At 60.2% G+C, this 13,196-nt stretch overlaps 1 protein-coding gene across 2 annotated transcripts in view; it reads left to right on the top strand.

The window, feature by feature from the left end:
* The first annotated feature begins 1,729 nt into the window (after positions 1-1,729).
* The window catches only part of UBE2M (ubiquitin conjugating enzyme E2 M), a 91,395-nt gene continuing 79,928 nt past the window's right edge, over positions 1,730-13,196 (top strand). For both annotated transcript variants that reach the window (XM_058042271.1, XM_058042269.1), the window contains exons 1-4: positions 1,730-2,491; positions 6,851-6,945; positions 8,855-8,893; positions 9,936-10,039. In XM_058042271.1, the coding sequence (XP_057898254.1) occupies positions 2,383-2,491; positions 6,851-6,945; positions 8,855-8,893; positions 9,936-10,039 (347 nt within the window). In that variant the 5' untranslated portion in view covers positions 1,730-2,382. The remainder of the gene's footprint in view (positions 2,492-6,850; positions 6,946-8,854; positions 8,894-9,935; positions 10,040-13,196) is intronic.

The raw sequence follows: 13,196 nt of genomic DNA, 5'->3' as shown, positions 1-13,196 counted from the left end.
CTGTGCTTAGATTTCCTGGAACTTCCTTCATTTCTCTGCCCGGATTTCCAGGATTCTCCCCAATTTCTGTGCTTGGATTTAGTGGAATTTCCCTTGTTTTTGGGCTTGGATTTGCTAGAATTACCCTTATTTCTATGCTTGGATTTCCTAAATTCTCCCCTATTTTGGGTTTTGGATTTCCTGGGTTCTCCCCCATTTCTGTGCTTGGATTTCCTGGGTTACCCCCCAATTTCAGGGCCTGGATTTACTGGAATTTCCCTTGGTTTAAGGCTTGGATTTCCTAGAATTCCACTCAGTTTTTGTGCTTGGATTTCCTGGAATTTCCCCAATTTCGGGGCTTAATCTGACCTGGATTTACTGAATTCTGCCCCATTTCTGTGCTTGGGTTTCCTGGAATTTCCCTCATTTCTGGGTTTGGATTTCCTGCATTCTGTCCCGTTTCTGTGCTTGGATTTCCTGAATTCCCCCCAGTTTCTGTGCTTGATTTAACCTGGATTTCCTGGAATTTCCCCCATTTCTGTGCTTTGATTTCCTGGAATCTCCCCAATTTCAGGGCTTGGATTTCCAGGATTTTCCTTCATTTTAATGTTTGGATTTCCAGGATTCTGCCCCATTTCTGGGCTTATGTTTCCTGAATTCCTCCCCCATTTTGGGGCTTGAATTTCTTGGATTCTGCCTCATTTTAATATTTGGATTTCCTGGGTTCCCCCTCATTTTAATGTTTGAATTTCCTGGGTTACCCCCCATTTTCAGGGCTTGGATTTCCTGGATTCGCCCTTATTTTAGTGTTTGAATTTTGAGCATTGTCCCTCATTTCTGGGCTCAGATTTCCTGAATTCTCCCCCATTTCTGTACTTGGGTTTACTGGATTCTCCATCATTTTAATATTTGGATTTCCTGCGTTCTCCCCCATTTTAATGTTTGGATTTCCTGAGTTCTCCACAATTTCTATGCTTGGATTTCCTGAATTCTCCCCAATTTCCGTGCCGGATCCACCCCTGGGCGTGAACTGGGGCTGGGACGGGAGGCACTGGGAGGGCAAACTGGTCCCAGTTCACCCCGGGCCAGCAAAGATGGCAGCGCCCATGAGCAACATGGCGGCGCCCACTGGGAGAAAGGGCCGCAAGCCCCGCCCCCGCGCGGGATTGGCTGGTGGGAACGGGGGAGAGCCGAAAGGCTCCGGAAAGAGCCGAGCGTGAGGCCAGGGAGAGAGAAACGAGATCGGCGCTTTTCGGAGCGCCTGGCCCCGCCCCCTTTTCCGGAAAAACCCGAAGTGCTCCGGAAAGAGCCGAGTGTGAGGCGAGGGAGAGAGAAACGAGACTGGCGCTTCTCGGAGCGCTTCGCCCCGCCTCCTTTCCGGAAAGAGCCGAGGACTCGAGATCGGCGCTTCTCGGATCACCTCGCCCCGCCCCCTTTTACGGAAAAACCCGAAGGTTTCCGGAAATAGCCGAGCGTGAAACGCGGGAAACAGAAACGAAGGGGCTGCCGGAAAGAGCCGAGGGGCGGAGATCGGCGCTTTTCGGAGCGCTTTGCCCCGCCCCCTTTTCCGAAAAAAACCGAAGCGCTCCGGAAAGAACCGAAGCGAGGTCGAAGCGCCGGAACGAGTCGATCTCCTTCCGGAAGAAGCCGAAGCGCCCTCGGGCCCGCCGGAGTCTTTCCAGAAAGTGCTGAGGGGACCCTCCCCCCCTTCCGGAGACCCCCGAGCCCCTCCCCCCATTCCGGAGACCCCCGAGCCCCTCCCCTCACCCCCCTTTTCCGGAGATCCCCGAAGCGGTTCCGGAGCTCCCGGAAGCGGCTCCCGAGCGGCGCCGGCGGAGCCCGAGGCCGAAACGGTTCCGAAGCGGGTCCGGAACTCGCCAGGCGGCTCCGGAGTTTGCCGAGAGATTCCGAAGCCCTGCGGAGGTTCTCGAAGCGATTCCAGAGACCCGCGAAGCGGCCCCGGAGATCGCCCAGAGGTTCCGAAGCGGTTCCGGAGAGTCCCGAACCTCCTCCCTCCTTTCCGGTAGGTTCCGAGCGGCTCCGGACATCGCTGAGGCCGTTCCGCCAAGCCCCGAGACGGTTCCGAAGCGGTTCCGGAAGTCGCCAAGCACCTCCGGAGCTTCCCGAAGCGCTTCCGGAAACTCCCGAAGTCGCAGCGAAGCAATTCCGGAGCTTCACGAAGAGATCCCGGAAGTTGCCGAAGCGGTTCCGGAGAGTCCCGAGCGGCTCCGGAAGTTGCCGAGCGGCTCCGGAAGTTGCCGAGCCGGCCGGCTCTCAGCGCTCGCCTCCGGCCCCCGTCGCCCCCGGAGCCCCCGAACCGGAGCCGCCCCCGGCCCGGCCCCGCTCCCTCGGCCCCGGGGGGGGCCCCGACCCGCCCCGGCCCCGCCGCCCCGGCCCGGCAGGATGATCAAGCTGTTCTCGCTGAAGCAGCAGAAGAAGGAGGAGGAATCGGCGGGCGGCACCAAGAGCTCCAGCAAAAAGGCCTCGGCCGCGCAGCTCCGCATCCAGAAAGGTCTGAGGGGAGGCGGCGGGCACAGACTGGGGCCAGCAGGGACGCACACTGGGGCCAGTCAGAGCTGGACGCTGGGCCCAGTAAAGGTCCCAAACTGGGCCTGTGAGGGTCCCGAACTGGGACCAGTAAGGGCTGGAAACTGGGGCCAGTGACGGTCTCAACTGGGGCCAGCAGGGCTGCAGACTGGGGCCAGTAAGAACAGCACACTGGGCCCAGTAAGGGTCCCAAACTGGGTCCAGAAAAGGCCTCGAACTGCGGCCAGTAACGGCCACAGACTGAGGCCAGTAATGGCCGCACACTGGCCCCAACAGGGCCTCAAACTGGGACCAGTAAGGGCCACAAACTGGGCCCAGTAAGGGTCCCAAACGGAGGCCAGTAGGGACCCCAAACTGGGCCCAGTAAGGGCTGGAAGCTGGGACCAGTAAGGGCCTCGAACTGAGGCCAGTAAGGGCCTGACTGGGCCCAGTAACGGCCACAGACTGAGGCCAGTAATGGCCACACACTGGGCCCAGCAGGGCCTCAAACTGGGACCAGTAAGGGTCCCAAACTGGGGCCAGTATGAGCAGCACACTGGGGCCAGTAAGGGCCTCGAATTGGGGCCAGTAACGGTTGCAGACTTGGCCCAGCAGGGCCGCACACTGGGCCAATAAAGGCCACAGACTGGGGCCAGTAATGGCCACAAACTGGGGCCAGTCAGGGTCCCAAACTGGGGCCAGCAACGGTCCCAAACTGGGGCCAATAAAGGCCACAGACTGGGCCCAGTAAGGGCTACAAACGGGGGGCAGTGTGGATCCCAAACTGGGGCCAGGAAGGGTCAGAAGCTGGGACCAGTACAGGCCCCAAACTGGGACCAGTCAGGGCCTCGAAGTGGGCCCAGTAAGGGCCATGAACTGGGCCCAGTAAGGGTCACAGGCTGAGCCCAGCAGGGCCTCACACTGGGCCCAGTAATGGCCACAAACTGGGCCCAGCAGGGCCTCAAACTGAGGCCAGTAAGGGCCTCGAACTGGGACCAGTAACGGCTGCAAACTGGGGCCAGTAAGGGCCCCAAAGTGGTCCCAGTAAGGGTCCCAAACTGGGGCCAGCAGGGATGCAGACTGGGGTCATTAAGGGTTGCACACTGGGGCCAGTCAGGGCTGGAAACTGGGCCCAGTAAGGGCTGGAAACTGGGGCCAGTAAAGGCCTCGAACTGGGGCCAGTAACAGTCGCAGACTGGGCACAGCAGGGCCTCAGATGGGGGCCAGTAACGGCCGTAAACTGGGCCCAGTAAGGGCCCCAAACTGGGCCCAGTCAGGGCTGGAAACTGGGCCCAGTCAGGGCTGGAAACTGGGCCCAGTAAGGGCTGGAAACTGGGCCCAGTCAGGGCTGGAAACTGGGCCCAGTAAGGGCCCCAAACTGGGCCCAGTAAGGGCCCCAAACTGGGCCCAGTAAGGGCCCCAAACTGGGCCCAGTAAGGGCCCCAAACTGGGCCCAGTAAGGGCTGGAAACTGGGGCCAGTCAGGGCTGGAAACTGGGCCCAGTAAGGGCTGGAAGCTGGGCCCAGTAAGGGCCCCAAACTGGGCCCAGTAAGGGCTGGAAACTGGGGCCAGTAACAGTTGCAGACTGGGACCAGTAAGGGTCCCAAAGTTATCCCAGTAAGGGCCCCAAACTGGTCCCAGCAGGGTGTTATACTGGTCCCAGTAAGGGCTCCAAACTGGGGCCAGCAGGCCCTCATACTGGTCCCAGTAAGGGCTCCAAACTGGTCCCAGCAGGGTGTTATACTGGTCCCAGTAAGGGCTCCAAACTGGGGCCAGCAGGCCCTCATACTGGTCCCAGTAAGGGTTCCAAACTGGTCCCAGCAGGCCCTCATACTGGTCCCAGTAAGGGCTCCAAACTGGTCCCAGCAGGGTGTCATACTGGTCCCAGTAAGGGCTCCAAACTGGTCCCAGCAGGCCCTCATACTGGTCCCAGTAAGGGCTCCAAACTGGTCCCAGCAGGGTGTCATACTGGTCCCAGTAAGGGCCCCAAACTGGGGCCAGCAGGGTGTCATACTGGTCCCAGTAAGGGCTCCAAACTGGTCCCAGCAGGCCCTCATACTGGTCCCAGTAAGGGCTCCAAACTGGTCCCAGCAGGGTGTCATACTGGTCCCAGTAAGGGCTCCAAACTGGGGCCAGCAGGGTGTCATACTGGTCCCAGTAAGGGCTCCAAACTGGTCCCCGCAGGGTGTCATACTGGTCCCAGTAAGGGCTCCAAACTGGTCCCCGCAGGGTGTCATACTGGTCCCAGTAAGGGCTCCAAACTGGGGCCAGCAGGGTGTCATACTGGTCCCAGTAAGGGCTCCAAACTGGTCCCCGCAGGGTGTCATACTGGTCCCAGTAAGGGCTCCAAACTGGTCCCCGCAGGGTGTCATACTGGTCCCAGTAAGGATCTCAGACTGGGCCCATTAACGGTCGCAGACTGGGCCCAGCAAGGGCTGGAAACTGGGACCAGTAAAGGGCTCATACTGGAACCAGTAAAGGGCTCATACTGGGACCAGTAAAGGGCTCATACTGGAACCAGTAAAGGGCCCATACTGGGACCAGTAAAGGGCCCATACTGGGACCAGTAATGGGCTCATACTGGGACCAGTAAAGGGCTCATACTGGGACCAGTAACGGGCACATACTGGGACCAGTGAGGGGCTCATACTGGGACCAGTAAAGGGCTCATACTGGGACCAGTAAAGAGCTCATACTGGGACCAGTAAGGGTCAGATATAGGTCCCAGTATGGCCCAGTATGGCCCCAGTCTAGTCCCAGTATGGTCCCAGTATGGCCCAGTATAGTCCCAGTATAATCCCAGTATTCTCCCAGTTTGCTCCCAGTATAATCCCAGTATTCTCCCAGTTTGCTCCCAGTATGGCCCAGTTTGGTCCCAGTGATTCCCAGTATGACCCAGTATGGCCCAGTTTGATCCCAGTGATTCCCAGTATGGCCCGGTTTGATCCCAGTGATTCCCAGTATAGCCCAGTTTGATCCCAGTGATTCCCAGTATAGCCCAGTTTGGTCCCCGTGATTCCCAGTATGGCCCAGTTTGGTCCCAGTGATTCCCAGTATGGCCCAGTTTGGTCCCAGTGATTCCCAGTATGGCCCAGTTTGATCCCAGTGATTCCCAGTATGGCCCAGTTTGGTCCCCGTGATTCCCAGTATGGCCCAGTTTGATCCCAGTGATTCCCAGTATGGCCCAGTTTGGTCCCAGTTTGGGCCCAGTTGTGCTGGGGATGGGCCAGGGAGGGGTTGGGCTCATGGGGTGTCATGGCTGTGTCACCTGTGTCACCTCAGTGTGTCACCTGTGTGTCACCTGTGTCACCTGTGTCACCTGTGTGTCACCTGTGTGTCACCTGTGTGTCACCTGAGTGTCACCTGAGTGTCACCTGTGTCACCTGTGTGTCACCTGAGTGTCACCTGTGTCACCTCAGTGTGTCACTTGTGTGTGTCACCTCTGTCACCTCAGTGTGTCATCTGTGTCACCTGTGTCACCTCAGTGTGTCACCTGTGTGTCACCTGTGTGTCACCTGTGTCACCTGTGTCACCTGTGTGTGTCACCTGTGTGTCACCTCTGTCACCTCAGTATGTCACCTGTGTGTCACCTGTGTGTCACCTGTGTCACCTGTGTGTGTCACCTGTGTGTCACCTGTGTCACCTGTGTGTCACCTGTGTCACTTGAGTGTCACCTGTGTGTGTCACCTGTGTGTCACTGCTGTCCCACCCGTGTCCCCGTGTGTCCCCAGCTGTCCCTTTCTCTCCCCATGTGTCCCCATTTGTCCCCAGCTGTCCCTGTGTCCCTACTTGTCCCCAGGTGTCCCCATGTCCTCAATGTCCCCATGTTTCCCCAGCTGTCCTCACTTGTCCCCAGTGTCCCCTCACTGTCCCCAGGTGTCCCCGATGTCCTCATTGTCCTCTCTGTGCCAATGTCCCCTCAGTGTCCCCAATGTCCCCTGTGTGTCCCCATGTCCCCAATGTCCCCTGTGTGTCCCCAGTGTCCCCAATGTCCCCATGTCTCGTGTCCCCAATGTCCCCACTGTCCCCAATGTCCCCAGACATCAACGAGCTGAACCTGCCCAAGACGTGTGAGATCCATTCTCTGTCACTGTCCCCCCAGTGTCCCCTCACTGTCCCCAATGTCCCCAATGTCCCCTCACTGTCCCCAATGTCCCCTGTGTGTCCCCAATGTCCCCAATGTCCCCTGTGTATCCCCAATGTCCCCTCAGTGTCCCCAGTGTCCCCAATGTCCCCAATGTCCCCAATGTCCCCTCAGTGTCCCCTCAGTGTCCCCAATGTCCCCAGTGTCCCCTCACTGTCCCCTCAGTCTCCCCAGTGTCCCCAATGTCCCCTCTGTCCCCAGACATCAACGAGCTGAACCTGCCCAAGACGTGTGAGATCGATTTCTCAGACCAGGACGATCTGCTGCACTTCCGCCTGCTCATCTGCCCCGACGAGGTGGGCCCAGCACGGGGACACCCGTGTCACCTGTGTGTCACCTCCGTGTCACCTGTGTGTCACCTCTGTGTCACCCCTGTGTCACCCCTGTGTCACCTCTGTGTCACCTCTGGGGCACCTGGGGAACCTGGGTCATCTGTGTCACCTCTGTGTCACCTGGGGAACCTGGGGAACCTCCCTGTGTCACCTGGGGAACCTTCCTGTGTCACCTCTGTGTCACCTGTGTCACCTGGGGAACCTGGGTCATCCGTGTCACCTGGGGGGCACCTGGGGAACCTGGGGGGCCTTGGGAACCTGGGGAACCTCCCTGTGCCACCTGGGGAACCTCCATGGGGCACCTGGGGAACCTGGGTCACCTGTGTCACCTCTGTGTCACCTGGGGAACCTGGGGGGGAACCTGGGGAACCTGGGTCATCCGTGTCACCTCTGTGTCACCTGGGGAACCTGGGGAACCTGGGTCATCTGTGTCACCTGGGGAACCTGGGGCACCTGGGGAACCTCCATGGGGCACCTGGGGAACCTGGGTCACGTGTGTGTCACCTGTGTGTCACCTGTGTGTCACCTGGGCAGCATCTGGGGAACCCGGGGAACCTTCCTGTGTCACCTGTGTGTCACCTGTGTGTCACCTCTGTGTGTCACCTGGGGGGCACCTGGGGAACCTGGGGGCGCTCCTTGTGTCACCTGTGTCACTTGGGGGGTACCCCAAGGCACCTGGGGGGCATCTGGGGAACCTCCCTAGGGCACCTGTGTCACCTGGGGAACCTGGCTGTCACCTGGGGGCACCTGGGGGGCACCTGGGGGGTACCTGGGACCTGGGGAACCTCCCTGTGTCACCTGGGGAACCTGGGAGGCATCTGGGGGGCACCTGCTTGGGGGGCACCTGGGGGACCTCCCTGGGGGACACCTGGGTCACCTGTGTCACCTGGGGCACATGGAGGGCACCTGGGGAACCTGGGGGGGGCCTGGGGCCTCCCTCTGGGGCACTTGCCTCACCTGGGGAACCTGGTGGGCACCTGTGGAGCCTTCCTGGGGCACTTGGGTGGCACCTGGGGGCATCTGGGGCACCTGTGGCACCTGGGGAGCCTGGGGAGCATCTGGAGAACCTGGGGAACCTTCCTGTGTCACCTGGGGCACCTGGGGAACCTCCCTGTGTCACCTGGGGCACCTGGGGAACCTTCCTGTGTCACCTGGGGGACCTGAGGCACCTGGGTGGCACCTGGCAGCTGGGGAACCTGGGGCACCTGGGCAGCACTTGGGGGGCACCTGCCTGTGTCACCTGGGGCACCTGGGGAACCTTCCTGTGTCACCTGGGGCACCTGGGTGTCACCTCCCTGGGGCACCTGGTGCAGGGGGCATCTGTGTCACCTGGGGAACCTTGGGCACCTCCCTGGGGCGCCTGGGTGGCACCTGGGGCACCTGGGTGGCACCTGGGGCATCTGGGGAACCTGGGGGGCACCTGGGACCTGCGGGGAACCTGGGGAACGTCCCTGGGGGTACCTGGGCAATCTGGGGGCACCTGGGTCATCTGTGCCACCTGTGTGTCACCTGTGTGTCACCTGTGTGTCACCTGTGTGTCACCTGTGTGGCACCTGGGGAACGTCCCTAGGGTGCCTGGGGGGAACCTGGGGCACCTGGTGGGCACCTCCCTGGGGCACCTGTGTCACCTGGGGCACCTGGGGGATACCTGGGGGCACCTGGAACCTGGGGGGAACCTGGGGGGCACCTGGGGCACCTGGAGAACCTGGGGGGCACCTGGGGCACCTGGAGAACCTGGGGGGCACCTGGGGCACCTCCCTGTGTCACCTGGGTCACCTGTGTCACCTTGCACCTGGGGGGCATCTCCCTGTGTCCCCTGTGTCCCTGTCCCCGTGTCCCCCGTGTCCCCTCAGTGACGTTTTTGTGTCCCCAGGGTTTCTACAAGGGCGGCAAATTCGTCTTCAGCTTCAAGGTGAGTGCTGGGCCCCCCAGGCGGCCACTCGGTGGCCACTGGACACTGCCCGGTGGCCATTGGGGGGTTGGTGGCCACTGGACACTGCCCGGTGGCCATTGGGGGTCACTCGGTGGCCATTGGGGGTCACTCGGTGGCCATTGGGGGGTTGGTGGCCCTTGGGGGTGACTGGGTGGCCACTGGGGAGGTTGGTGGCCATTGGGGGGTTGGTGGCCACTGGACACTGCCTGGTGGCCATTGGGGGTCACTCGGTGGTCACTGGGGGGTTGGTGGCCCTTGGGGATCACTCGGTGGCCCCTGGGGAGGTTGGTGGCCATCAGGGGTCACTCGGTGGCCACTGGACACTGCCCGGTGGCCCCTGGGGAGGTTGGTGGCCCTTGGGGGTGTCTGGGTGGCCATTGGGGGGTTGGTGGCCCTTGGGGGTGACTGGGTGGCCCTTGGGGGGTTGGTGGCCATTGGGGGTGACTGGGTGGTCACTGGGGGGGTTGGTGGCCCCTGGAGGGGCTGGTGGCCACCATGGTGACTTGGTGGCTCCTGGGCCAGAGTAGGGCTGGAGGTCACTCAGTGGCCCCTTGAGGTGACTCAGTGGCCATTGGGAGGGTTGGTGGCCATCAGGGGTCACTCAGCGGCCCCCAGGTGTGTCCCCCCCAGGTAGGCCAGGGCTGGGGAGGGGATTGGTGGCCCCTGGAGGTCACTCGGTGGTCACTCGGTGTCACTCGGTGGCCATTGGGGGTCACTCGGTGTCACTCGGTGGTCACTCGGTGGCCATTGGGGTCACTCGGTGGTCCCTGGGGGTCACTCGGTGGTCACTCGGTGGTCACTCGGTGGTCCCTGGAGGTCACTCGGTGTCACTCGGTGTCACTCGGTGGCCATTGGGGGTCACTCAGGGGTCACTCGGTGGCCATTGGAGGTCACTCGGTGTCACTCGGTGGCCATTGGGGTCACTCGGTGTCACTCGGTGGTCACTCAGTGGTCACTCGGTGGCCATTGGGGGTCACTCGGTGTCACTCGGTGGCCCCAGGTGACCCCGTTGTCCCCCCAGGTGGGGCAGGGGTACCCTCACGACCCGCCCAAGGTGAAGTGTGAGACGATGGTGTACCACCCCAACATCGACCTGGAGGGCAACGTGTGCCTCAACATCCTCAGGTGAGCCCCAAAAACACCTGGGACACACCTGGGACACACAGTGACACACCTGGGACACACCTGGGACACACCTGGGACACACCTGGGACACACACAGTGACACACACACACAGTGACACACACACACACAGTCACACACACACACACACACACAGTGACACACCTGGCCATGCTGTACCACCCCAACATCGACCTGGAGGGCAACGTCTGCCTCAACATCCTCAGGTGAGCCTGAAACACAGCTGGGACACACCTGGGACACACCTGGGACACACCTGGGACACACACACAGTGACACACACAGTGACACACACACACACACACACACACACACACACAGTGACACACACACACAGTGACACACCTGGGACACACCTGGGACACACAGTGACACACACACACACAGTGACACACCTGGGACACACAGTGACACACACACACAGTGACACACACAGTCACACACACACAGTCACACACACACAGTGACACACACACACACACACACACACAGTGACACACACACAGTGACACACACACACAGTGACACAGTGACACACACACACAGTCACACACACACAGTGACACACACACACAGTGACACACCTGGGACACACAGTGACACACACACAGAGTGACACACACACAGTGACACACCTGGGACACAGAGTGACACACACACAGTGACACACACACAGTGACACACACACACAGTGACACACACACACACACACACACACAGTCACACACACACAGTGACACACACACACAGTGACACACACACAGTGACACACACACAGTGACACACACACAGTGACACACACAGTGACACACCTGGCCATGCTGTACCACCCCAACATCGACCTGGAGGGCAACGTGTGCCTCAACATCCTCAGGTGAGACTGGGACACACCTGGGACACACCTGGGACACACCTGGGACACACCTGGGACACACCTGGGAGACAGTGACACACACACAGTGACACACACACACAGTGACACACACACACAGTGACACACACACACAGTGACACACACAGTGACACACCTGGGACACACAGTGACACACACACAGTCACACACACACACACACACACACACACACACACACACACAGTGACACACCTGGGACACACACAGAGTGACACACACACACAGTGACACACACACAGTGACACACACACACACACAGTGACACACACACAGTGACACACACACACACACAGTGACACACACACACACAGTGACACACACACACACAGTGACACACACACAGTGACACACACACACACACACAGAGTGACACACCTGGGACACACAGTGACACACACACAGTGACACACACACACACACACACAGTGACACACACACACAGTGACACACACACAGTGACACACCTGGGACACACAGTGACACACACACAGTGACACACACACACACACACACACACACAGTGACACACACACACAGTGACACACACACAGTGACACACCTGGGACACACAGTGACACACACACAGTGACACACACACACACACACACACACAGTGACACACACACACACACACACACACACAGTGACACACACACACAGTGACACACACACACACACACACAGTGACACACACACACAGTGACACACACACAGTGACACACACACACACACACACACAGTGACACACACACACAGTGACACACACACACACACACACAGTGACACACACACACAGTGACACACACACACACACACACACACAGTGACACACACACACACACACACACACACACTCGGTGACACACCTGGGACACACCTGGGACACACCTGGGGGGCTGTGGTCACCTGCTGGTGGCTGTGGTGGCCGCACTGACCATTGACCACTGACTGCACTGACCGCAATGACCACTGACCATTGACCACTGACCACACTGACCACTGACCACACTGACCACACTGACCCACACTGACCATTGACCACACTGACCATTGACCACACTGACCACTGACCATACTGACCACACTGACCACACTGACCCACACTGACCATTGACCACACTGACCACACTGACCCACACTGACCATTGACCACACTGACCACTGACCATACTGACCACACTGACCACACTGACCACACTGACCACTGACCACACTGACCCACACTGACCACACTGACCCACACTGACCACACTGACCACACTGACCACTGACCACACTGACCCACACTGACCCACACTGACCACACTGACCCACACTGACCACACTGACCCACACTGACCCACACTGACCCACACTGACCACACTGACCACACTGACCCCACTGACCACACTGACCCACACTGACCCACACTGACCCCACAGCTCACTGCCCACTGACTGCACTGGCCGCTGACTGCTGACACCACTGCCCACTGACTGCTGTCCTCTGATTGCATTGCCAACTGACCGCTGACCAATGACCAACAACCACACTGACCGTGGCCATAATGGCCGCAGTGCCCGCTGACCACAGTGACCGCAGTGCCCGCTGACCGCAGTGACCGCAGTGCCCACTGACCCCTGACCGCAGTGCCCACTGGCCCCTTACCGCAGTGCTCACTGACCATGGCCGTGGCCGCAGCGGCCTCAGTGGCAGTGACTGCTGACCACAGTGCCCGCTGACCGCAGTGCCCGCAGTGCCCACTGACCACAGTGGCCACTGACCACAGTGACCACAGTGCCCGCTGACCACAGTGACCACTGACCACAGTGACCGCAGTGCCTGCTGACCACAGTGACCGCAGTGCCCACTGACCACAGTGACCGCAGTGCCCGCTGACCGCTGTGGCCGCAGTGCCCGCTGACCGCTGTGGCCGCAGTGCCCGCTGACCGCTGTGGCCGCAGTGCCCACTGGCTGCAGTGACCACTGACCACAATGCCCGCTGACCACAGTGACCGCAGTGCCCGCTGACTGTAGTGACCGCAGTGCCCGCTGACCACAGTGACCGCAGTGCCCGCTGACCACAGTGGCCGCAGTGCCCAGTGACTGCTGGCCGTGCCCAGTGGCTGCAGTGACCGCAGTGCCCACTGGCCGCTGTGGCCGCAGTGCCCAGTGACTGCTGGCCGTGCCCAGTGGCTGCAGTGGCCGCAGTGCCCGCTGGCCGCAGTGCCTGCAGTGACCGGTG

Source organism: Melospiza georgiana, chromosome 30 (assembly GCF_028018845.1).
Source record: "Melospiza georgiana isolate bMelGeo1 chromosome 30, bMelGeo1.pri, whole genome shotgun sequence".
NCBI lineage: Eukaryota > Metazoa > Chordata > Aves > Passeriformes > Passerellidae > Melospiza > Melospiza georgiana.
This window is presented reverse-complemented; position numbering and strand designations above follow the sequence as displayed.